This window comes from Lutjanus erythropterus, chromosome 23, assembly GCF_056507025.1.
Source record: "Lutjanus erythropterus isolate fLutEry1 chromosome 23, fLutEry1.hap2, whole genome shotgun sequence".
In the NCBI taxonomy this organism is placed as follows: Eukaryota; Metazoa; Chordata; class Actinopteri; order Lutjaniformes; family Lutjanidae; genus Lutjanus; species Lutjanus erythropterus.
The window spans coordinates 4943296-4969578 of record NC_139339.1 but is presented as its reverse complement, the minus strand read 5'-3'; the positions used below and the strand labels follow the sequence as shown (position 1 = coordinate 4969578).

The following is a 26283-nucleotide window of genomic DNA, read 5'->3' as shown; positions in this document are numbered from 1 at the left end:
TGTGCTGCTTAAAAACTATTCTTTGGCTGCTCGAAATTCCTATTTTATCTCTGTAGATAAAGTGTATTTAAGTGCTAATAATAGTTCACAGGAACGTTGTAACTTTAAATTTGTTCGCATATTTGAATAATAGCGGTTTTCTGTGAGATTTAATTGTCCTGTTGAATTGTTCCACAGTTTATTTTTCAAGTTAAACACCGCATGTTGTTACGCGCAGTTCACATTACGCATAAAGTTAGTTTTTGCGTTATAAAGTGCGTGTGTCAGAGCTGTAACCAACAGAGAAGTTACACAAGAGGCGGTGAGGAGGAGGGAGGAGAGGAAGAAGAAGAGCGGCTCGGTGCGCTCAGCACGCGCTGCTCACTCCTCCTGCTGCGTCAAACACCACAGAGTTACTACAACACCGGATGTTCACTCATTCTGATTTCAAAATAAAAAACACACAACAGGCAAAATTATATGAACAACATATTTAACCATGATTTATATTTACTTTATAATGTTGTTAAACTCAGAAAACAATGTGAACTTTAATTTGACAAATATTTCCCAAACACTCTGTTACACTTCAAGTCTGCGAGAAAATATTTATTGCAATATTGACAAAGAAAGAAAAACGACAACTTTAAAAATGCCATTTATTAAATAATATATCTGACGTGTACAGCATTTTTGTTAACATAAATGTAGTTTTTCTGTTTAACTTAAAACGCTTCTGCTTTCCGTCTTTAATAAAATAAAATAAAAGTATCCAGGTGTAAGCATGTGAAAAAAACTGGTATGGATTGTCTTTGGCAATTCATTAGTTAAATATGTGCGTGCAATTGTAAGACAAAAACACTGCAGCAGTCAGAAGCAGTCCTATAAAATAAAATAAAAAATTCTAAAATAAAATAATTAATCAAATGTCACAGTAGATATTGTTAGTCTGTTATAGTACTGTGACATTTTTAAAAATATTTGCACAGTTTAATTATTACATAAAATTATTGTACTGTTATGTCAGTATTGTGCAGTTGAAGATGTGTCCCTAAAAAAAAAGAAGAAAAAAAAAAAAAAAAAAAAAAAAAAAAAAAGTTGCTGGTAAAGTAGGCTAACCGCTCTCTGATCTAGCTAGCATTAGCTAGTTAGCTCAGTTAGCTATGTAGCTAACTGTCTAATTGCGTTCCACAGTAATGACCTATTGACGGCCAGGGTCAAAACCAACCACATATGACAGTATTATGTCATGTTAAAACGTAAAGCTTTAAATTTGATTCTGAACCCTGAACATGAAGGAGTCATTAAGCATCTTTTAGTCAGTTGTCTAATTTTTAATTTTAAAGTTGATACTGTTGTACTGATACTGTCCTTGTCATGACAAACTTAATGTATATTAATGACATGTTTATGTCACTGTAATGCCAGTCTTATGCACACCCCTTTCTACCTGTTGGAGTAATTACATGCCTATAACGTGCAGTTTAACTATCCCAACACGCACCTGAAGGTGATGTTCGTTACACAGACTTTTATTGTGAAGTTTGTAACCGGAAGCTCCATGTTCTGTATTGAGTGTGACTTTCCACTGGTCCAACCCTGCAGGAGGAGTGAGAGGCGACAGATAGGCGACCCACCGACAACATTTGGACATTATTACACTTTGTGGAGACCACCCAGAGACTGTTTGGACCTCTTTATTTCCACCATGACACCCTGAACTGTGCGCGCGCGCTGCGATAAATGCGTTTTAACGGCCGAGGAGCGGAAGTGAGAGAAGGGGGAAGTTGTTAGGGGATATAGGAAAAGTAAACCCCCCTACAAAAAAAAAAGTGACTTTTCCTGCGTCAAGTTCAAGTCAAACCTCGTCTTTCTGGAGGACGGGTGGCCCTGGAGTGTTTGGGGGCATGGACACCCACACTAAGGAGGGACAACTTTACGTGCAGCATCAAAAGTTTGGAAAGGTGAGTCCATGAAAGAAAAAAGTTATTTTGCTTTAACTGTTGTGGCGTTGACAGAAATGACCCAAGCGAAAAATAACTGGGCTCATAATAAATCTTTTTAAGATGCTAAACAACATCAGAACTATAAACTGGGATAGAAATGCAACAGAATATATAATATAAAATACACTAAACCAGAAGTAAATCTTTAAGGCCACTAAAACTGCCAAAATGCTTCACAGACACACAGAAAGTCTCTGCAGGAATATTAAAGAAGGAAACCAGTACAGCAAATGTGGTAAAACCACTGTAAGGTCATACACTGTCTCATAGTCGTCATAGAAATGTACCAGCGATGTTATTGTTGTCGAAACTACAGATTAAACTTTAAAATTTAATTGAAAAATTTCTCCCAGGAACATTTTAGAGTGAAAAAGTAGCAACAGGCTGCTGGTATTTATGAAACTTTATATGACCACATCTATAACACGTTATGGGGCTGAATTATAATGCAGTCATAAAGTTTTCTGACTACATGCTCAATATCTGCAGTCATAAAACATTATAGATTACAGCTGCAGTGATTAATTGATTATTAAATGAACAGCTAGCTATTGTCATAATCAATTAATCATTTTGAGTTAATTTTTTTAACAAAAAAAAAGTCAATTTATCTGTTTTCAGCTTCTAAAATGTGAATATTTTCTGGCATCTTTATTCATCTCTGACAGTAAATTGAATATTTTTGTGTTCTGGAATAAAAAAGACATTTGAAGACGCCAACTTGAACTTTGGAAAACACTTTTCACCATTTTGTGACATTCTATGGACCAATAAATGCATCTATGTGCAACTAGTAAAGACTCATAGCATGCTATAATGGGCCATGCAGTATCATAAGCTGTCAGTGTCTGTGTTAAATAAAGTGCATATCGATGCATATGAGTGCATGTCTCATCTAAGTAAAGTGTAATAGATATTCATGCTGCAGGAATCTATCCTGCATCATAAGTGATTATGTAAGAATTACGATGGTTCACCTACGATAGTGAAAACAAAGCTTGACAAACTGTCAATCTTTGAAATGTATTTAATCCTTTTTTCTTACTTTGAATATATCATACAGGTTTTATAAGTCAGATTTTACTTGTCTGTACTTTATATAATAATCACTTGTGATGAAGCATAGATTATTTTAAATAAATAAATATTATTCACTACACTTAACTGACCACCAACAATGAAATGCAATGATGCAGCATGAGTTATTATAGATGCTCATTATGTAATTCACTTTACTTTACACATACAATTATTCGATTAATCTCTGTTAAGAATTTAGTTGCTAAAAAAGTTATTAACTTGAAAATGTATATTTTGTGTACCATGTCTCCTGAGGTCACAGGGTTTTTCACGATTTGCTTTGGTCAGATGTGTTCAGTCCAGAAATGGCAGCAACTGGGCGCCATTTGTCATTATTTCTTTTGGCTGAGACATTTTTTTTAGATAACGACAGGCGGGCAAGAGCACGCTTACTGAGCGAGAGCTTTATTGTTTTATTAATCTATTCGTTTAGACGAGTCTCTACTACAGTTGATTGTTGAGATGTGTACACTCTAGGTGATTATAGGTTGTTATAATGTATTATAAGCCTCATCGGTCAACATTTAGTTTACAACAAGTTAAGAGCATTCATAAGAGACTTGAACTCTGTTTTATGACTGTTGATATAGTGCATCCAAATCATTATGTACACTTAGGAGTGTAGTCATTAAGCATTATAAATAAGATTGGGCATCAAGAACCAAAACTCAATTACAAAATTACAGTTACATTTAACTTGTTCATTCCTTTACAAATTTCACTCCCGCTTGTTTCGAATTGGACCACGTTCTGCGAACACCTACTATTTATCAACCTGTCTCTCTGAACCTTTAGACATCTGAGCTGAGTGCATGCATGTCTTCCTGTCTCCTGATACATTTGTCTTATCAAATAAAGTTGCGTGACTTGCAGGTGAAGAGCACAAATCGTGTAAATCAGTCTGCACAAATGCTGCGCTACATAAAGCTTTACCAGGACGGGATACTCCCCTATCACTGCCGTAAATCAACTGAGGTAAACCCTTAAATATTTAAGAAACCAGAAAAGAGATCACCATTGCCACGGTTATCTAGCTAACATTAGCTTAGCTCAGTTTTTACACCGGTAACATTTATGCGTGTTTCACACAACTCTGCTGTGAAGAACGCTGTGAGGACACTTGACAAATCAGAATTGAGAAAAGTTAAAAATATAAGCAGAATCGGAATCGTTACAATCCAAACGATACCCAGCCCTAATAATACATGCATTATAATACACTATGAATGCCCCTATAACACACTAAAGATGTGGTCTTCATAGAAAGTGTTACCAAATAAGGTTATTCAGGACGATGGAAGTGTCTCCTTAAGTCTTAAACATGTTTTTAATCCACACGCGAGTGACGTTAACTTTGTGCTATTCCCAGTTGTAAACCAGAAAGGAGAATTATACGTCATGACAAATAAACAGAGCACATGTTGGTGCAATTACGGGCCAGTCATTGTGTCCGGGACGGCGTCTTCAAAGACAAACCTACTGTAGATGCAAAGAGAGGGGAAGTTATCGCAGTGTTTTACTGATCTGGCCTCGTTCTGATGTGGTGGCTTGGAGCTGTGCATATCTGTGTGTGTGACTGAGTGCGCATGTGTGACTGTTTATTAGCTGGTGCACAGTAGTAACACTGAAGTAGATGTAAAAATGCAAGAAACTAAAGCGGACTAAAGCAAAAATGAGGACGGAGATATGAGCTGGTGACACCTCACTTCATTAGAGCAGCTGATTGAGCTGCATGATGGCAGCTGTTGCAACCTGACTTTCCACAATAAACACACAGAAAAAGGCTGAACGAGCAGAACATCGCAGATTCTTAGAGCTGGAAAGTTGACACAACAGAGAAAGACTTTTTTCACAAAGGTGGGAAACGTGTTTCCACTTCATCTTTTCGCTGCAGACAGCTGTTCACACCACTGCAGACAGGCCACCAGTGTCTCGCCTCTCGCTCATTGTAGTTTAGAGATCACACATCAGGACTGGACACAGTGACCTGACACATGTGTGTGTGTTTGTGGGTGTGTCGGTGTGTTTGCTTTGGTCCTCCTTGGCCTCAGTGCAACCTCGCCTTTGGTCTCGGCGCACCACTGCATAAGAACTCATTTACTCTTTCAGATTTGTAAGAGGGTCTTTGTCTCTCCGTCTCTCTCTCTGGTCATATGACATGGATCGACAAAACGTTCTGGCCCCATTTCCTGCCCTGAAATCACCACTCCACAATAGATATTCATACTCCCAAAACACACTTTCAATGCCTGTTATAAACACTAGAAAATACAATAGAACGTTTTCTAAAAAGAACACGTTATCTTAGGGCCGAAGATTACAGAAGTGGATAAGAAGGCATCAGAGCAGAGGAGAATAGTACAGGAAGTGGAATGTCGGCTGATCTGAAAGTGTTGAAACTGCTGTGAGGTTTGTCGGGTGAATTATGCAATAGCGAGAGCTGTCAGTGGACACACACACACACACACACTCACACAGGCTCGTTCCCACGTGTACGGTCGGAAAATGTGACTTAAGAGCGCAGCGACCATGTCCAACCCCGGTTTCGGTTTCTGACTAGAGTTTTACGCGGCAGGCTGTCAGGATACACTTGTAAAAGGAAGTTGAATTTCATTCTAGCAACATTATCAACAACACAAGTTTTTTTTTTTTTTGCATATTTCTGAGGTAATGTTATGCAAAAGAAAAATTCCCGTTAAACCCAAACCACCAGAATTGATGCCGTAGAGAAAAAGAAAGACTTCTTCATAATTTGGATCGACAGATGATTGCGTTTCATGGTTTTTTGTTTCCTGTCAAAAAAATCTGTCAGCATTGGTGTACTTTCAGTGTTGCTTTCTGTCTTTTTTTTTTTACCTGGTAGAAGATGAAGCCATACTATGTTTGCTATACACTTGAGCTGCATCAGTTAATTGATTATTTATCGCTTATTAAATTAATTGCCAACCATTTTGATAATTGATTAATCAAGTTTTAAATCATTTTTTAAAAGAAAAAAGTCAGCCTCTCAAATGTGAATATTTTCTGGTTTCTTTACTCCTCTCTGACAATAAACTGAATATCTTTTGGTTGTGAGTAAAACAAGACATTTGAAGAGAACATCTTAGGGCTCCGGCCTGTTTGGCAGCACGCAGCCAAACGTTCTGAGGTCGGGGCGTAACAGACGTAACAAACGGTGTCTGTGGTCTCCTCGGCTCTCTGTTTGTGAGAGCAGCAGAGAGATACAGACACACGGGCAGAGCAGACTGAGGACTGCTTCAGCTATATTCACACAAAATCCGGTGTCGGGCGTGTTTATTTTGAGCTTCAGAACATAACCGCTGTGATGCGCTCAGAAAACAACATTTTATTTCTCTAAATCACTGTTTGTTCTCGCTAACGGCACTTCCTCTCTGAATTTGTTCTCTATTGTCTCTTTTGTTCGTTGAGCTGGGGAGGAGGGGTCGACTTTGACTTGTGCTTTTACAAACAATGCTGCATGTTTTACCTTTAAAAAAAAAGTTTATTATTTTAAATGATTTATTAACGTTGACCAACATTTATAGGTTCTAGACACCATGGTCATTTTCCAAATTCTTACATATCGATGTGAACCTGCAATGGAATTGATAAATAGTTTTATTGATAATGACACCAACTGACAACATTCATTAGTTGCAACCTTAGTCATAAGTCTGTATCTGCACTACACTGTAATTACACTTTGTACACCAATATAATCACTGTAAAAAGTCTGGGGCTGCTTTAACCATTATTTTTTTATTGTATAATGTAAGAAAATGGTGAAAAATAATGTTTCCCAAAATCCAAGATGGCGTTCTCAAATGTCAACCCAGAGAAATTTAATTTACTGCCACAGAGGACAAAATAAACCAGAAAATATTCACATTTAAAAAGCTGAATTTTTCTTTAAAAAAGTACCCAGACTGATTAATCAACTATCAAAATAGTCAGTGATTAATTTATTAGCTGACAACTAATTGATTAATTGTCACAGCTCTAAAAAAAGTCATTCTTTCTTTCACGCTGAGATGAGTTCATGGCCTTCATGAAATGCTGTCTGATCCACAGTTGAGAAGTTTATGTACTTTTTTCAAACTTTAAAAAGTTTTAAAAGACATGCAGAAGACATTATACAACTGCGTAAGTAGAACGCCTCTCCTCTCAGTGGACAAATTTGAAAAATTAAAAGTATTTCAACAACACTGTCCCAGCCGGCTCTGAAACTCTACTGCAGGACAGTCACTGACAGACAAATAACGTGTTCTTGTCCCTCTGAGGTGTGACGCGCACACACACAACATTGCAAAGGCATTCATAACATCCAAAGCGTGGCACATGGCTCTGTGCGAGCAACTCAGAATCACAACTCAACTGTGTCGACGTGGAAACCATGCCAAATATTTGTGGTGATGAGGATGTTGAGCTTCTGTCGAGACTTTTATGTGTACAGTAAATGTGGTTACAGTGAGCGTACGGGGCCAAGGAGGGCTAACCTTTCTTCTGTTGTGATTACAGTTTTTACACTTGTAAAGCTGTCACTGCTTTTTATTTTCGTGGCTTCAAGCATGTGCAGCAGAGATGCAGCAGATTGCGTGAGATAACAGCAATCGTTCTGTGCGTGCATCTGCTTGTCTGTCACACGCACCTTGAAAATCTAAGATGCATGGACTTTGATGCACCTTGGAGCAACAGAAAGCTTTCGATTTGATGTTGGCAGCAGTTCGCCAAATACCATGAAATCTGCAGATGAGGGTTTGATAAGGACGGCTTTAGCCAGGAGCTAGCTGCCACTTGAACAGACAGGGTGTGTCAGGTTAAAATAGTATTACACGTACACACCCCGAGGCTGGATTATCATGTCTGGAGTAAAGACTGCCTAATGGATTAATGGGATTGTGAATTGTCTCCCTCTCCTTTACTCATTTTTTCATCATGGCGTGGCATCTCAGCTGCTACATCATATTTCTCAGAACAGAAACACCAGATCATTTGTAGAATTAAGAACTTGACATGTGTAATTCTCCATATATAGTCTGCTGTGGGCGTAATTTCAGGAAGAATGGCATGATTTTGTTTCAAGGAATGATTAAGCGTGTGCAGAAATAATGACCAGAGTCATTACTCAGCGAGTGTAACTTAACTTCACACACTCATTGTCACTCGTAGTATTCTTTCCATTACCGTAGTTTATTGACTCTTTTCCCTCGTGTGACTCAGTATGAATTAATGAAACTTTGCACGTTATTCATCACAATAACTGTCATCTTCTCCGAATGTTTGAGTATTTTCTATGGTGTTGGTAATGCAACAAAGACGAAGAATGTAGAGGCTGTTTTACAGTAAGATTACTGGAGAAAACCGAGAACAGTCAATCCTACCGCAAACTCATAATGCACCATTTTATATGTTCACAAACCAGTGTTTTTGATGTCAGTGCAGGGTTGGTGCTGCTCCTTTTAGGTCAGTGGATTTCATTGGTTCTGATTTCCGTTCTGCTTATCATTTCCTGGCCTTATCGAACCCTTCCTCCCATTTTTGCTGTATTATGCGAGCATGATTTGGTATGAAAGTAGAGTAAAAATGATGTCTGCTGCTGCACGGCTCTTTTTACTTGAGGTGGACGTGCCGATTCTGTGTTTTTATGAGTGTAACCAGGGACATCAGAGACGCTGCATTCTTATATGATGCGAGTCTGAGACACGTCATCAGAAATGACCGCTAATAGTAATAATATGTAGGGATAATCCTTCCCATTTACATTTTATTTGTATGCTTTTGTACAACGAATGTTCCTTCAAGTACAATATTATTGAAAAAAAGGAAATGCTTCCTTATCTTATACCAGCTTGATCCATTACATCTCTATCACTGCTGTTATCTGCATATTTGAGTTCTAGCTCTGTTCATCCATGTGGTAAACACCATGCAGTATGTCTTAACTGTATGCATGTAAATGCAGATGAACACTTGTTCTAATTAAAGAGGGTTACAGTGATGAATGTATTCAAGATAAAGGACAGTGGATGGGGTTTGTTATTGTTTTATTGCTGAAACAAGTTATTTGAAAGGTCCAGCGTGCAGGACTTTGGGGGATTTATTAGCAGAATTTGGCAGAAATTGAATGTAATATTTGTACGTATGTTTTCATCACTGTATAATTATCTGAAAATAATAACTGTTGTGTATTCATTCACAAGTTTCACTGCCACCGCAGTATCTCCTACACGTTTGGAAGCGGAGGTTGGTGCGAGGTGATTGCAGCTCACCATTAGATGCCATTAAATCCTACACACTGGTTTAATGTTGCGCTTCGCCCGATTAGAGCAACTTTTCTTACTTTAAGGTAGTTTCTGAATTGTTTTTTGTAGCATCGGTGCTTGCTGTGATTGACTAGGACTGCCCTTCTCTCAACTCTTTGCTTGCAGCTGAAATAATAAATCAGTGAATCAGTGAATCAATCAACAGTCTTCTAAACAAAACATCCTTGCACTTTGGACTGTTGATTGCATAAATGGAGCAATTTAAATAACTCAGAGGGAAGATGTGATTTGATTTGAACTATTTTTTGACATTTTATAGTCCTGGTGATTTATTGAGAAAATTACAGATTTACAATTAGAGGTTTAGCCAGACGTATCTCCACACTGTGTTTTAACGCTGTTGCAGCGTCCATTATCATTCCATCACAAGTGTCTTGGGCGGCGCTTAGCCCTGGATGCAGCGACGTTGCCCCTGCAAGATAGTGTCAGGAGTGTTTTGGTGGATTATTCACACATGGGGAGATGAGCCTTGGTATTAAAATGGCTAAATTGTGGCCTGGTGTCTCTGTTCACGGGTTTGTCTCATGCTTACATCTCTTTGCTGCATGTCATTCCCCTGCTCTGTCTCTCCAGCTGTCCTGTAATTTAAATGCATAACACCCCCAGACAAAGACAAAATCCCACAAGGTAACAGCTGCTAGCTTGTTTACATTCGTACTGTTAGCATGCAGGGTTGGGTGACTTGCCATTTTGAGTGTGTAGGTTGCTAACTTGGAGGCTGATGTTGTTGTTTCCTATAGCAACAGGAACTTTGAGGATGGTAATGTGCAGGTAGCGGATGGGAGGAAAATGCCGACTGAAATAGTCGGCCAATGGCAGGTTTATTCCAGCAGTGTACTTCCTGTGAGTCAGGCTGATCAGTAATTAAAAATCATTAGTTATTTGCAGCTCCACTTACAGGTTGGGCTTAACTCAGACCTGTTAAACAGATTCTAGACTCCACACATCCAAATTAAATAAAATTTTATATTTTTTTTATGGCGTTGGCACTGTATTAAACTCTGTTAAGCCTGCTAACACTTGTGTTATCAGAGTTGACCTACTTATGGACGTTGTTATCTCTCCTGAAATATTTGTCTGCTCCACAAATAGCCATTTGTTGGAGAATACAGGACATGTGCACAACAGTACTTTGATTATATGAAAATGTGGCATATTCCTGTTTGACTCACCACTCACCAGCGACACAAAGACGATATTCTTCAATTTCAGACTCATTGCTGTAATCTCATTTTTACAACAGTCCCATTCAAATTTGAGCTCAGTTTTGGTTGATAAGTTTCAGATAGTTAAACGAACAACCTAGAAGCTTGTCGGCGCTCTGTTTAGCTTACTCCGCCCCGTCCTCCTCACGGCTCCACCTCCGCTCGCCTCTGTTGGAGCCCTGACATGTTTGAAAGCTTTATTTTGTAGACACAGCAGAGAACTGAGGTTATGGCAGCAGATCTGTGGTCAAAGCAGTGGTCTGCCTCTCTCTCTCTCTGTCTAACACACACTCCTCGTTTTCCTGATTCTCTTCTCCTCTTAAATACACATCACACACACACACACACACACACACACGACACAAATACAGTAACACAGCTTTCCTCTGTTTGCTTCCCCTCTCCTTTTTTCACACACATTATGGAGAAAAGACAACCTCCAATACACAAACACACTTTTACGCTGTTAAACACACAAACACACAGATAACCACACACTGCTGCGTGTGTCACTGAGGTCTGTCTGTGGCCGGCGAGAACATGGTCGAGTGGTTTAGTCGAACAGTGACAGGACAGACAGAGAGGATCCTGTGTTTGAGCAGTGTGTAATGTAACGTATCCATAAATCAGACTGAGCACACACACACATACGTTGTCATTTTACTCTACACTAACTAAACTACAGACAGTGGAGCGACTTTGAAGGGTAAATTCACACTTTTTTAAAAAAAGAACTGTGAAATATATTTTTAGCATGAAATGTGTTAAAGTGGAAACTCAAATTCTGCGGCCATACAATGCTATTTTTGAAATAGTACAATGGTAAATGTGTGCAAAATGTAAATGTGATGCATAAACAAACAAACACTGCGACGACTCTGAAGACCCGACAGGATCAGAATCGTCTTTGTTGTTTATTCAAAGTGAAAACCTTCACTACGTCACCTTCAGTGCTGAATCACAAGAACAAAAACAACTTCCTGAACCCGTAACTGATACAGAAAAAACAACAAAAATGTACTTGTCTGCATCACGAAAGGAGGATTTTATTGTTTCTGTGTTTAAAAAATTCACAGGGATTCATCAGCAAGATGATGTTAACGCAAGATGCAAGACGTACAAAGGCCATGACAACATGTGCATTTCACATGTATGTTCAAACACATAATGAAGCAAGACAGGGTTGGAATGATACGACACTGTCACGCCACCAAGACAAGCGTTTGTTTTAGCTGAATAAGCACTTTATTACAATTTCACAAAATATTATGTCCTTTATTTTTTAATAATCAGAATCAGAAATACTTTATTTATCCTGTTCACTTTACAGATGCTCCTTACAAGAATAGAAAAAAATATCATGTAGAAGAGAAAATATAAAAAAAAACTAACATGATGTTTAAAAATATATACAGCAAACTACCAAATTTACACAGAGACAAAAATATACTGTTATTATACAGTTGTTATTATACATATATACTGTAATAGATTAGAAGTAGAGATATAGAATAGAAATAATAAAAATTAAGAATTATGTACACAATGTACATCGTGATATGAACATATATGTTTATATAACAGTGTAAATAGAAATGCTGTATGACAGTAGACAGCAGAGTTATTGCACAAGTTGAATTATTGCACTGTTAAATTGTTGCACAGGATTATTATAGTCAGTCAATAATTACACACTAATACAGTAGAATTCAGTAACAGCTAAGCAAGTCTATATGGTATGTAAACATCAGTTTTCACACTACAGTACACTGTGAAATAGCAGCTGCAACCCTAATATTTCTTGCAGATTTCTTTTTTTTAATCAAATTAAGGGCTTAAGGGCACTCAAGTCCAATGAAAATGTATATAATGTCTAATACTGAGAAATGAGCTCAACTTTAAACATCTACAGCAGTAAAATCCAACAAACACATTAATGCAGCAGTAAAACATGAGATATAATAGCAAAACGTTGACAGGAACAATTTCTCTGCACAACTACGTGTCCTTTTTTTGAGCATAATACATGCTTTTACACAAGTAAGGCTTTGATTGCAGGACTTTTATTTGTAGTGGAGTACATTCACTGTTTGGTATTAGTACTTTTACTTAAGTAAAGGTTCTGAATACTTCGTGCACACGCACACTTGTGCTGTAGTATATTCTGGTGTGTTCTCATGAACAGGCAGGACAGCAGTGAGGAAGTTTCTCTGTCATGAGCCTTTTTTGCATAATTTCCACTCCGTGTAACAGAAGCTGATAACAGTCTGTTGCCTTATATGGAGCACTGTTTGACACACAGACAGACACATGAACGCCATATCGCAACAGAGGTTATTGTTTCACACCCTGTTCATGTAGAATATGCTGCACAATCACACGTCTATATGGCCCGAATGTTCAGAGTCTGTGTGTGCGTGCATGCGTGCGTGTGTGTGTGCACTTGTACACAGCAACAGATGGTCCACAATGCACCGGGGGAATCATAAAAACAATACGAACAGATGTACATACACATATGTACATGCACACATTCACTGAGAGACACACCTGGATGCTGGAGAAGGAAGCAGAGAGAATCCTGGGTAATAACAATCCCACACACTTCCTGTCCTTTCTGGCAGTTAATCGTACGAGTTGGAGTGCATGCATGCACATGTGCATGTGTTGACTTATGAAACCTGGCGTAGAGTTAGATATGGATAAAGCTGGCTTTATATTCGCCTGCACCTCTGTTCTTATCATTTCTGGTTTTGGAATATTTTTTTGTTTAAATGTTATGACGCTATTGAATCAATTAAACTGCAGTGAGGGTTAGTTACATAATTGTGCAGCATATAGATCCTGTGGCTACAGTTATATCTGGCCCATCATTCAAATAGTATAATTACCCTTTAAAGTGACTCACATGTCCCTTATCTTCACGCTGTGAATGACAGCACTGTGGATTTCGCTGCATTTAAGAGGGAAATATTCTGCTTTTATTTCACTGCAGTTATTTATCAGCTATAGTAGATTAAGATTTGACATACAAAACATATGATGAGTTTGTAAAGTATCATATATTGTTGTAGATGAAACTTTTTAAGAGTATATGAAGCGAGATTGTCCTTAACCAGCTACAACAATAAAATGCTGCATGAAATATTCTGAAAAAGACAAGCAGCTATGCACACTCTGCATATAAAATCAGTGTGCATACAATCATAGTCAATAATCCAATAACATAATGTATAGTAGTATATCACTTTCATGAACCTTTTTTTTGCATAGACTACTTTGATAATGATACTGAGTATTGAGACTAAGCATTTTTCTGTTGTGGTATTGTTACTTTTCCTGAAACAAAGCATCTGAATACTCAGATCATCAGCATCAGACATTCTGATGTGTGGAATAGTAAAGTAGATAATGAAATAATAATAAAAATGACTTAATTCCACTTAGCTTCTTGTGCATGCTGGGTCACTGTCTCATCTAAAACCACGTTTCCACTGCATGATATGACTCAGCTTGACTTAACTCACTTTTGGGACTAGGTACTTTTTTATGAGTCTGTTTCCCACTACAGATAATTACCCTCTCAATGTAGGTGGGATTTTGAACCGATTGTCATAGTGACGCTGCATGAAAATGCTGTTACATCATCTCCTACGCGGCGAGCACACAGGAACAGCAGCGATCAAACAGAGGAAAGTCTGCACTTCGTTATGGTTCTGTCTTTTTTTGAAAAACCTGGGTCAAGTAAATTCAGAAACTGTTGTCCCAATTTGTGGTTGGTGTGCAGGATATCCACGTCGTGTAAATTTCGATTCTAGTGACAGTTCTCTGCGACCAATCAGTGGTCTTCACTCGACTGATTAGGCCCAGCTTGCATGGAAAAGTACCAGGTACTATTCACAACTTTTCACAACAGAAAACCAAAAGTCAAGATTCAAGCCGAGCCGCATCACACAGTCATTGAGTTCCAAAAATTTCCAAGGGGAGGAAACCTAGAGAAACTGAACTGAATTTCCGAAATGCTTGTTTATTCTTGAACAGGGAAAATTAAAATGGTATTGGCTGATATTTAGTTATCAGATTTTTTTTTAACCCTCCACTCTCTATATTGATATCAGCTGTATATCAGTCTGTAGTCGCTGTTAGACTGGGGACACAGGCCCTCTGAGCTCCATGTAAGTCATGTTAATTTTCAAACGCGCTGGATGATATTTTTTGTTAAATATTATCCGACCAGCGAAGAAGAAAATCTGACTTATTAAGGGAGCATTTGAGGACCCGTTGTTTTAGTGTTAGTGTGTCTCATTCTCCTCTGATAGCTGGATTTTCCCTGTCGGTCGAAGGATTTTCAAACTGCTGACCTTCCTGTCACAAGCTCAGCTTTCTGAGTGTCAGGCAGCTTCCGCCCCGCTGAATGAATTTAGGGGAAAACACACACACTGTGGAGAAATGTAGCTGAGATGAGGCATAGTGTGATGTAGGGCAGCCGAACACACGCTCACGTCCAGTAGGGGTACAAGGGAGGACAGGGACTTCCCAAGAAAGTGTCAAGCGCTGGTGTCTCATACTGATTTACATTAAATCACATGCACATCAGCTTCTGTAGTGATTGCACATAATCTTGCATGTAGTGTGTGTCATCATGTCCGTTGTTAGCACTTAACATCTGGAGTCTTACAGACTCGCTGTGCGTCTTATTGTTCAGCGTTCTGAGTCATGTTGCTCGGTCATGTCCCTCTTCGTCCCTGTGGAGGAAGAGGTCATTGTTTGCTGTTGCTTCCTTCACTGCTGTCCTCACGCAGAGATGATGCACCTGACACTGTCACCTAGTTAGAACCAGGTCATATTTTTAACCCATTACTTAATGTGCAGTATTGTGGACGGAGTCACCAATAAAAGGTGTTTCAGCCAATTTAAAAAGGTCCGCCTTAAAATCTGTATCATTTTAACTGGATGCTATATTTAGAATATTTTCACTGTTTACTTTGCCGTCAGACATCCTTTTTTGACAGGAAACCACCGTTATATAAGCCTAACATCTCTCTCTCCAAACCAACCAAACTCCACAGAAGAAATCAGTAATTTTACCCCGCAGGTTACGCCAATTGCTAATCTGCAGCTCCCTTGATCTCTTTGTTTGTTTGTGTTATTGTGTGATTTCAGTGTTTTAGGATAGTTCGGATTCAACAAAGTCGCACTATAACACAAACAAACTAACAGATCAAGTCCAGCAAACGCCGGTTCTGCAGGGTAAAATGACTGATTTTGTTTATTGAGTTTGGTTGGTTTGGACAGAGTGATATTCTGTTTATTTAACAACCATCTCCTAAACTAAATCAGTGGAAATATTCTAAATATAGGGTACATTTAAACCGATATTGAAGTGTCTTTCGTTGCTGACCCCATCCACAGCAGTACATTGTTTAGCTTCCCATCTAGTACTCCTCTCTGCTTCCTGAACCTGAGGGCATGTCGACCTCCATCTGCTGTTGTAATAGCCTGTATTTTTCTTCTTAACTTAATGAGATGTAGACATACGCAGATTGAGAGTAGGTATGTTCACCCAAAATCACTCCAGGAATGCGTTCAGCATCCTAAACTAATAATCTGTATGTTTGGATTTATCTAAATCAGATATGATTGAAGTTATACTTTAACATATTGAAGCTGACATCCTTGTATTTGCTCATCTTGTTGGTATTTTGTGGTCAGGTCTGTTTTTGGATGCATGTCTTGTCCTTGTTTGACTCCCACTTTAAGCTGTCACACTAAGCTTTTACTCATTGGGGTCAAACTGTGAAAACTAGCTCAGTACCTGCTCTGATTTGGCAGGGGGGAGGTTGTTCTTTTCTCTAAAGGCGGTGGTGAGTAAAAACTGTGGTCCGCTGCTGCCGAGTGATAGTACAGGAAAGAATGGTGTGTCCCACAGGTCTGAGTCAAACTGCATTAGATTTATCACCACACGCCGCCTACATGAAGCCTCAGTCAGTGGAGTAGAGCAGAAGTACGAAAAAGACCCGGAAATATCATTTTGACTCACATCTTCTGTGGACCTCAAATGTTAACATTCCCCACTTCTCTCTTCATCAGTTTTTAATTATTTGTGGCAAACTCTGCATTTTGTGTTTCCCCATCGCTATCTGTACAAACCACATGCAAATCGTTCCTCCTTCCCCAGACAGATGTGACTGGACAGATGTGTCTTGCAAAAAAATATGTTCCGGCCTCCTCCTTTTCCTGTCATCCCCTTCCAACCTTGCCTTACAACTTTTTTCTACTTTCAGTTGTAATTCAGAAATAGCCCTCTTACATGAAATGCTAATAAAAGATCTAGAAGAGTTCAAACGAAACTAAAAAGTGAAACATCACAGATTCTGCACTTGAACTAAAGACAACGTCTGTACTGTATGTCTGTGGCTAAGAATTAAACTAGGAAACTTATGGGAATGAATGTCTGAGTCATTAAATTAAAAAAAATCAGATGTGCAAAAGAAGGTTTGACAGGTTGATATTAAAGAAGCATTTTGGGAGGAAAGTTTATCACCTTAAAAAAGTGAAATGGTGAACAATTGCTGATTTGCACACCCAGAAGACACAGACCAACTTTAGAATTAATTTGGGGAAACTTTCTTCATCAACATGTGAGAGAAATATCTAGCTGCTAAATGCTCCACTGTGTTCACCAGCAACTCGCTAACTTTGCCTGTCTGCTATTTGGTGCTTAGCAAAAAGCGTAGCGTGAGTTTCTAGAGCTCTTTTGCTGAAAGTAGCCTCCTGCTGCTGCTGTACTCATGCTGGATGTAGGCAGGTGTTGATGGGGAAAAGATATTGTGTGAATCACAGATTCTATTTTATTTGATTTCAATATGTTTTTGATTTTGCTCATTTTGACAGATTTTCAATTTTTAAGTTTAAATTTTTTGTTCTAAATCTTTGATTAGCAGAGGTATTCTAACTTTTTCTCCTTTTCCACTCATCAGAAATGGAAGAAGAACTGGTTCGTACTGTACCCCGCCAGCCAAAACGGCATCGCCCGCCTCGAGTTCTTCGACTCGCCCTCGGGCGGAGGGGGCGTGGCCGGCGGAGTCTCTGGAGGCGGGTCGAATGAGAAAACCAGGAAGCTCGACAAGAAGATCATCCGCTTGTCTGAGTGCATCTCCATCCTGCCGGCGCTGACGGAGAGCTGTCCCAAGGACAACATGGCGGCGTTCTGTGTGGAGACCAACGACAAGACGCACGTGTTCGCTGCAGAGAAGAACGCCGCCAAGGAGTGGATGGATACCATGTGCGACATCGCATTTCAGGTATCTTTGCACTTAAACTCTTCTCGTGTGTGACTGTGTAAAAAAACAGGGTGACCGATACCCACAGAGTGATTACTTTAGGAAACAGTCTTCTCACTGAGTGACTAAGACGTGGGTGGATGTGTATGAGCTTCCTTTATGTGTCTATGTTGAGTGTGTCTCTTTTGCTGTGTCTACAAAATGTTTTTTCGCTCCCTGTCCAAATTAAATTCATTAAAAAAACCTCCTTATTACCGTGGGAAAAGCTGAAGAACTGCTGGTTTAAATTTAGTTTTCAGCTGGGATGGCAGCGCAGTTCTGTTGTTTGCATGTACATCAGTTTTACAAAATTTCCCACATGCCCCTGGAGTGTCTATACAGGCCGCAGCCTCTGTTGTGTGCACTCACACACACGCACACACACACACACACACACACACACACACAAAAACATTACAGACATTTGCAGAGAGGAAACCAGAGGGAGTTTCCAGGAGGAAGACTTCATCCGCTTCGTTCTCTGTTGCTTTATTCTTTCTCTCTTTCCTGTCTATCACTCTTTGGGTTCAGTTCAGTTTCTCTACGTTTCCTCTTCTTTTGTTTCTGCGCAATTCAGTACGGCACGTAACCCGAAAAAGCCAACTCCTGCGTGTGAACGCATGGGCATAACATGGCATAACAAATCCTAATTTGGCGTCACACTCAGCCGGTTGACTGTCAGTGTGTCTGTGTGTCCACAGGGAGGAAGTGGCAGCTGCAGTACTGCTGCAGACTCTAACGGGGGACCACAAGACCTGCAGATGTCTGAAAACCTCATCTACTACTCCAGGGAGGAGGGTAAGGACACAAAACAGTTTGTGATCTCAAGAAAATATTGAAGACCTGATGATCACCTGGAGTATGTCATCTATTTTAGAAGCAATTATTGGTTATATTGGATGAAATTCTCTCTAAAAATCCAACAGGAGTCAATAAATGAAACGCTCTGATAAAAAAGGACAAAAAATATGGTACCTGTGGCTGACGCAGGCCTGTAATAAGCCCATTCAGCTGCGTCCTCCTAACACCAATAACCATTGTTTACATTCATTATAATGTGAACTCTGCTCCTCTCCTTAATGCCGTGGACTCGTCCTCCAGCAGTAGTCAGGCAGAGTGCGTTCATGCATTTTTGGCAGTGATCATTGTTTTGCAAGTCATGAGTAAGTGTCCAGACTTTGCACTCAAGTCCCAAGTCAAGACTGACGAGTTCCAAGTCCTAAACTTTGAATCAAGTCAAGAAGCCACCACATGTAAACACATTTTAACAACAGAGCCTCAGCTTACATTATTTTGTGCAACTTCAAATGTCAAATCAAGTTGGAAGTGCAGTAGTTGGGTCTCTGTAATTTTCAACCAACATTTTTCATGCTGCAGTTTTATTTTATTTTATTTTATTCAGCTCAGTAACATGATGTCAGCTCTTCATGGTTCTCTCCTGCAACATGATTGGATGCTGTCGGACTGTTTCAAACAAAGCGAAACAAATTTGTGGGTGTTTAAGTCCAAGTCATGCTGCAAGACTTTTTTGATTTTGCTAATCAAGTCTAAAGTCACCAAATTTGTGACTACAGTCCAAGTCATGTGACTGAAGTCCAGAGAGGCCCAAGAGGAGGGAGTGGAACTGTTTTAGTTGGATACTTTTAAAATCTTTAAGGTCACCTAAGCGAAAACACCTCTCCCATCTTCTCCTCGCAGTGAACGAGTTTTGGGTGACCGTTCAACGTACTGAGGCCTCAGAGCGCTGCGGGCTGACGGGGAACTACTGGCTGAAAGCAGAAAATGACATCTTAATCTTGAAGGAACCAAAGACCAAGAGGAAAGTCCTGGTGTGGCCCTACAAGCTGCTGCGGAGATACGGGCGAGACCGGGTGGGTGCCTGTGCTAATTAAAATTTCTCTGCAGTGATCAAAAATGACAGATCTCTGATCTTACAAGTACAGGTGGAGAAAGTCGTGTGTATTAAATTTAGGTCTGTGCTGCAACAATTGATCGTAGTTAGGAAGTGCAAATATCAGCTTTAGCAGCAGTGAGTGTGCTTGTGGTCACAGAGGATGTTTAGCTAAAGAGCCTGTGGTTGTTTTCGTGTCACATTTATGCTTCAAAGCGCGAGACCTGGATTTAAAAATGACTCTGACCTTTAAATTGTTTGTCTGGTTTGTCTACATGTTTATTTTTGCATGTGTCTATACTGACACACACACACACTGCACACACAAGATGAGAAGAGGATGTAACCTAATTTATCTACATGTGTAGATCTTTTCTTCTCTGAAAAAGAAAGCAAAGGAAGTAAAGTGTGTTTTTAAAACAGAATTTAACTGTAAAGCAAACAGTTAAGTAATAAAAAAAATATCCTGAGAAAACTGAAATCTACAATTCAGTGGAAAAAGGAAACAAGCATTTTTTTTTTGTGCCAAAAAATGATTAATGAGTGATGACAGGAAAAGACTGACTGGCTCCCATTACTTCAGTCCTGTTTGGTATTTATTCAGACGTGTCTTTATTTATTTATTTATTTATTTATTTAGTCACACACGCTTAACTTCCACTTTCACACACACACACTGTAAATACACCACATGAAAACACAAATGCAACGCTTTTGTTTTTGCTCTCATTTTTTATGAGGTGAAGTAAAAGATTCAAGACTTCTATGCACACAAAAGTTACTTTTCTCAAATTTTGTTTGCAAACTTGTGAAAAATCCATGTTGGTAAGCACCTCTTCTTTGCTAAGATTTTGGCATGATGAAAAAAAATTGCAAAAAAAGTCTTAGATTATTTACTTCAATAAATGAAAAATGTGAAGAAATACTAAAATATTGTGTTGATGAGTTGTTGAATACTGTATATTCAAACATTGTTTCTTTCCTTCTTTTCTTTAGGTGATGTTTTCCTTCGAGGCGGGCCGCCGCTGCGACTCAGGCCCCGGTAACTTCACCTTTGAGACCAAGCAAGGCAACGAGATCTTCACGCTGGTGGACCAGGCCATCCAGTCGCAGAAGGCGCTAGTTGAGGAGCGCCACCTCAGCATCCCCATGAACTTTGACCCAGACTGCCCTGCGTCGCTGCAACACATACGCAACGCCGTTCCTGGTGGCGCGACGGCGTCGGGAAGCGGAGACAGCAGCAGCTGCAGCAGTCGGGAGGCTGACGGCGATTCGGGTGGCAGCAAACCGGGCTCTGCTGATGGCGTGCTTGGGAAGAGAGAGGGTGGGGATGGAGGAGGAGGATGGGGGCAAGGAGCAGGAGGACTCAAAGGGAGGAGTTTACCAGAACCACCAGCCATTTTGGGGGGTTTGGGAGGAGGGGGGACACCTCCAAGGACTCCAAAAGGGCAGGCGACAGCAAAAGGTCCTCCTTCAGCTGACGAACAGGCAGGTCTTTACTCGGAGCCAGCAGATTCAGTTCGCCTGCCTCTGAGCCCCTCTGACTGCCTCTACTCCGACCCAGTGGACAGCATCAAGGCTCAAAGCCCATCCACCCCTCCAGTTCCCACACCACGTCACCGACCAGTAGGAGACGAGACCGGAGGTGGCATCCAAGGGGATCACCTCGTAGGCAGTAACCACAGGAAGCCACCGGACCTGTACTCACACGTGTACGACCGGATCAGCCTGGAGCTGAGCCAGAAAACGAGCGCGCTGAACCTAAACGGGGCTGCAGGTGGAGGAAGAGGGGGAGGAAGAGGGGCGAACATTAATAGGCGACCCCCAGGAGGTCAAGCAGAAGGGGCCCCATCACCTCCTGGTCTTCCTCTGGAGCACATATACGATGAACCGGAGGGTTGCGCCAAAGGAGGCGGTAGAATGTCCCCTAGTTTAGGTATGAGTATTTACGACGAGGCTCGTTTGGAGCCTCACAGCCAGGTGGCCTCCCCAACAGGATTGGAGGGGAATTACAGTACCCCCTCCCATGGAAAGATGCCAGAACCCAACAGACACTCTCCTCCGCAGCTGGGCCCGAGCCGTGGCACGCCGCAACCTCCAGTTCCGAGGTGGCCCAAACCCGTCACCGCCCCGAAGCCGCCCAGGAGCGGTTTCGCTCGGAAGGATCCGGTGCCGTTGCCTCCTGGGAAACATGGGGGTCCTGGCAGCAATGTGAACAATAACAACAATATTTGGGGAGGAGGAGGCGGCGGCGGTGGAGGAGGCGGCAGTGGCAGGGAGCTGTACAGCAAAGTGTCAAAACAGAAAGCTCCGCCCACTAATTCATGGTACAGTCGGCACCAGCAGACGCCACTGAGATCACCCGATATCATCTACGACAACTTGGGAGATATTTGATATCCTTTGTTTTTCTACAGGGACAGAAATTATTTCCTTTAATGGTGAAAGGATGAGGCCTAAAAAGTGAACTTTTGGTCGCTGCTTTTATTCCTGCAGTTTTTGTAAGGACTAAGCATATTTCTTCCGTCTGTGGACTGGAATAATTATTTGAGACAGTCGATTCATTTGGAGTGGATTAGCTCACAGCTATGAGAAAACCACATTACGGCTGCATTTTGAAACATGGAGTGCAACCATTGTAGGGCCACCCTCTGTGTGTGTGTGTGTGTGTGTGTGTGTGTGTGTGTGTTTGAGAAAGAGAGAGTGAGTGTTTGCATGGTCAAACCCATAATTGGAGTACCAATCCACAGTGTGGTTGGAACCAGCCACTTCACTTGAACACACACACACACAGAAACCGTCAGGATTTGCCAAAACGAGCTCGGCCCGCAGGCCTCACTTTAACAAGCTGAGAGAGCGGCTTGGCTCGCGTTTTATAAAATGTCTGCCGTGCTTATGAAGTGACTGGGAAACATGTTTTTGCACTGCTGCTTTTGTGTTTCTCTGTAATATGAGACAATGTGACAGGTTTGGAGCGTCTTTGAGGCTGGGACTCCGACAAAAGGAGCGGATCTTTTTATGTTTGTGTTTTCTGGGCTGATTTATCGTTCGAAATCCCAATGATGAGATTTACAACATTTTCAGCTCAGGAAACGAAAACGCGATGCGGGTGCATCTTAGGATGCACTGAATGAAAAACATTGATGCTACTGTTTGGAGGAAGCATGAAAAATGGGACTTAAAGACCCTATCTGGGTCTTGGAAACAGACATAAATGGGCCATAAAAGGGTCATGGGGTCACATGGTCCTCATGTGGCCATTAAAGGACAACTTCAGACCCTGTTTGCTCCTGTTTTTGTGTTGAAATGACTAACGGAGACATAAACTTTTGAAACTGGTCCAGTGTTGAGGGAGACTGCTGCAGCTGGCAGAAGCGAAACTGTCTGACAACATCATGGAAAGAATTGCTTTTTTTAAAAGAGTAATACCATTTTTACACCGAAATTAGCGCACAAATGCATTAACCGCAGCTAAGCCCAGTAGAAATAAGTGATTGACCCTTTTCTCACTGCCAGTAGACCTTTTCTGGTGTGTGCCGGAAAGCTGAGACTCAACTCATCTGTCCAGGAGAGAAGAGAGACAGTTTTAAACGTCTGTGTAACTGAATCTCAGTGTTTTGAGGTTTAGTTTCTCTTCTGGTTCATGGTTTGTACTTTGCAGTATCTGCCTTATTTTACTGTGAAAACCAAACATTTCCTGGTTTTGCAGCTTCATAGTGAAAGCTTTTTGACAGGAAAATACTATTTATAGATAATATGTGTTTTGTTTTACCAAAAGCAGCTGTTTTATTGCTTTTAACTAACCAGACTCCCTTTGCAAAACTGTAATTTTAACAATGTCATCGTCATCTTCATTCAAACTCAACAGAAACAAAATAATCATCTCATCTTACCACCGTTCCAACAAGCACCGACTCTGGTTGTTTGGTCGAAAGAAACCTTCTCTTCATGGCGTTAGATGTGAAAATATCAGGAGGTCAGACATCAGTGAAGCAGCAGGTTTTAATTTGTTTCTGTTTGGTCTGAGTGAAGATAATGAAAATTTAAAAATTGCAGTTTTCCAAATGGAGCGCGGTTATTCTGCTGAGTCATAAACCAGCTGTTTCTGGTTAAACAAAATAAATCTCACTCTTTAAAAAAAAAGTCTCTCTCTGCAGTGATCCTTTCCATAACGTTGTCAGAGACTTACAATAACAATCTAAGCCTCTCTGTGTGAAATAAAAACTTTTAGTGGATGTACTTTGATGGTGCACAGTTGAGGGATTATGTTGGAGTTTAGTTTGCCAGCTGCAGCGCTCTCCCTCAGTACTGGATTAATGTCCAAAACTGTTGTCCTAATTAGTCACTTAAGACAAAAAAACATGGGAAAATAGGGTCCAGGTTGAAAAATACCCCGAAGTTGCCCTTTAACCTGCACAAGATAATATTATTTGAATACTTTATGTTTCTATGTATAAACTAAATATGAAACTAATCAATTCCCTGCAATGTGTCAGTGTGTGTATGTATGTGTGAGAAACAGCTGTGCTGTCTGTAAATATAACTAATAATAAAAATGGCTCCAAAAACTAAAAATACTTCTCCATAGTGGGTCTGTGCACAAGAGAACTCCACTAATTGCCACATGACGACTTCCCCTCAGTGTGTTTGTCCCATCAGGAGCCAATCAGACGCAGTTTTTAGTCTTTCAAAGCCGTTCTGTTCTGGACCAAACGGGACAGTAAAACAGTCTGACCTCATCCTCCACTTCCCTCCCTCTGCCACGCTCTGTTTTTGTTGTTTCAGTCCGTTTCCAACCACTTAATCGCACCGTTAAAGTTGAGCCTCGAAAAAAACAGAAACAAAGACTTTCTTTCTTTCTTGTCTTTCTTCCTTCCTTTCTCCCCTTTTCTGCATCAATACTGTTGTTCGGTTGCTCCGGTGACAGTTAATGGCGGCTGGTTTGTGTCGGACACGCTGTGCATTTTAACTGCGGGGAGATACCGTGAGACGAGGGCAGGAATACAAGACGGAAAGAGGGGGAAAACAGCTAATTGACATGTTGAAGAATGCTGCAGAGAAAGGGGGAACATGTGGCTGTTCATCCTGAGCGGAGGATGACGAAAGAGTGAGAAGAAAGGGACTTTAAGACGGGGAAAAGAGATGAAAAAGATGCTGACATGATGAATGCTGGCAGGATGAACCTGTCTGTGTCTGGTTGGCTTGCATAACAGGTACAGACTGTTCCCCTCACTTCTGCGCTGCTCTTTATCCCCGTCATCCCTCTTTATCCCCTTTTCTTATTTTCTTTATTTCCCCACCTGCTGCTGCTGCTGGACTACTTTCTGGACAGGAAAGTCCTGTAAAAGTAACTGGATTACATTCTGGGGTAAATTTCCTAACTCAGTCCCCCTCACCTCCCCAGTTCTTGCAGACAGAACAGGGGAAGAAAAACAGAAAAGGAAAGTGCGACGACAAACTTCTGTCTTTCTCATTAAACTCTGGGTGAACTCATTGGAAAAAGAACCACGGTACACACACACACACACACACACACACACACACACACACACACACACACTGCACACAGTACATGGTACTGTTTTCATGCTGTCAACATTTGCTTCTTTAATATGTTTCAACACTTCCTTCTTGGAATATCCAAAACAAGCTGTTTACATATTGACAGTCAGTGTGTCAGAAATTGTGCACAAAATACCCAAATCGTAGCCATAAAATTTGCATAGAGGAGAATAATATCCTGAATTTGACTGCTTTTTCAGTGGCTGTTATTACTGTGATAACTGTGAGTTGGTCTGTTTGAGCATGTTGACAGGCAGCTTTAGCACTTTTTTGTACACACATGTATTTGTAGATCTAAACGCCAGTTAGATTGTCAAAATAAATGTCTTTTTAGCTTTATGAAGCCCAGTATTCAACAAGCATTAAAGTAACAATCATGAAGATTTTCATTTAAATCAGTGAGGTAACACAATGGCCTTTGGCCCACTGATATAAGCACTGAAATATTTATATATGTGCAGTGTTATGAACTGGGTGTTTATGGCGACATTCCCAGAGAAAATAGTGTATTAGGTAATCTCTATAAACATACATCTAGATATCTGAGATATCTGAGCTTGTTGCTAATGTAAAGCTAATATTTCCTACTGCTGGAGCATGGAGCACATTCACTTTCTTGTCAAGAATTGGATCAAAATATCGATGCCACTCTCATGTCTGTATGTTAAACATGAAGCCACAGCTGATTCCCAAGAGACCGACAAAGACTGAATCTGGTCAAAACATCATCCCGGAAAGAAATTCAAACACAGCTGGAAAACACATGGGTGCTGGACAGAAATGCAAACACAAAAGTATAAGTAGTAGTCTTTATGATCGTGAGTCTGCATGGGGTCTTTTATTTTGAAGTGTACTTTGACCGGATTCTCTCTGCTTTTTCTGTGTCTGACTTTTTCTGACTTTTCTGTCAGGAAT

General features: G+C 40.4%; 1 protein-coding gene across 1 annotated transcript; it reads left to right on the top strand.

Annotated features, from left to right (window-relative positions):
- The first annotated feature begins 1262 nt into the window (after positions 1 to 1262).
- Positions 1263 to 24381, top strand: dok1b (docking protein 1b). Its single transcript, XM_084712515.1, has 5 exons — positions 1263 to 1943; positions 17574 to 17897; positions 18617 to 18713; positions 19614 to 19786; positions 20803 to 24381. Exons 1-5 carry the CDS (start codon positions 1887 to 1889, stop codon positions 22201 to 22203), a joined length of 2052 nt encoding a protein of 683 aa, XP_084568641.1. The 5' UTR covers positions 1263 to 1886; the 3' UTR covers positions 22204 to 24381.
- The last annotated feature ends 1902 nt before the right edge of the window (positions 24382 to 26283 follow it).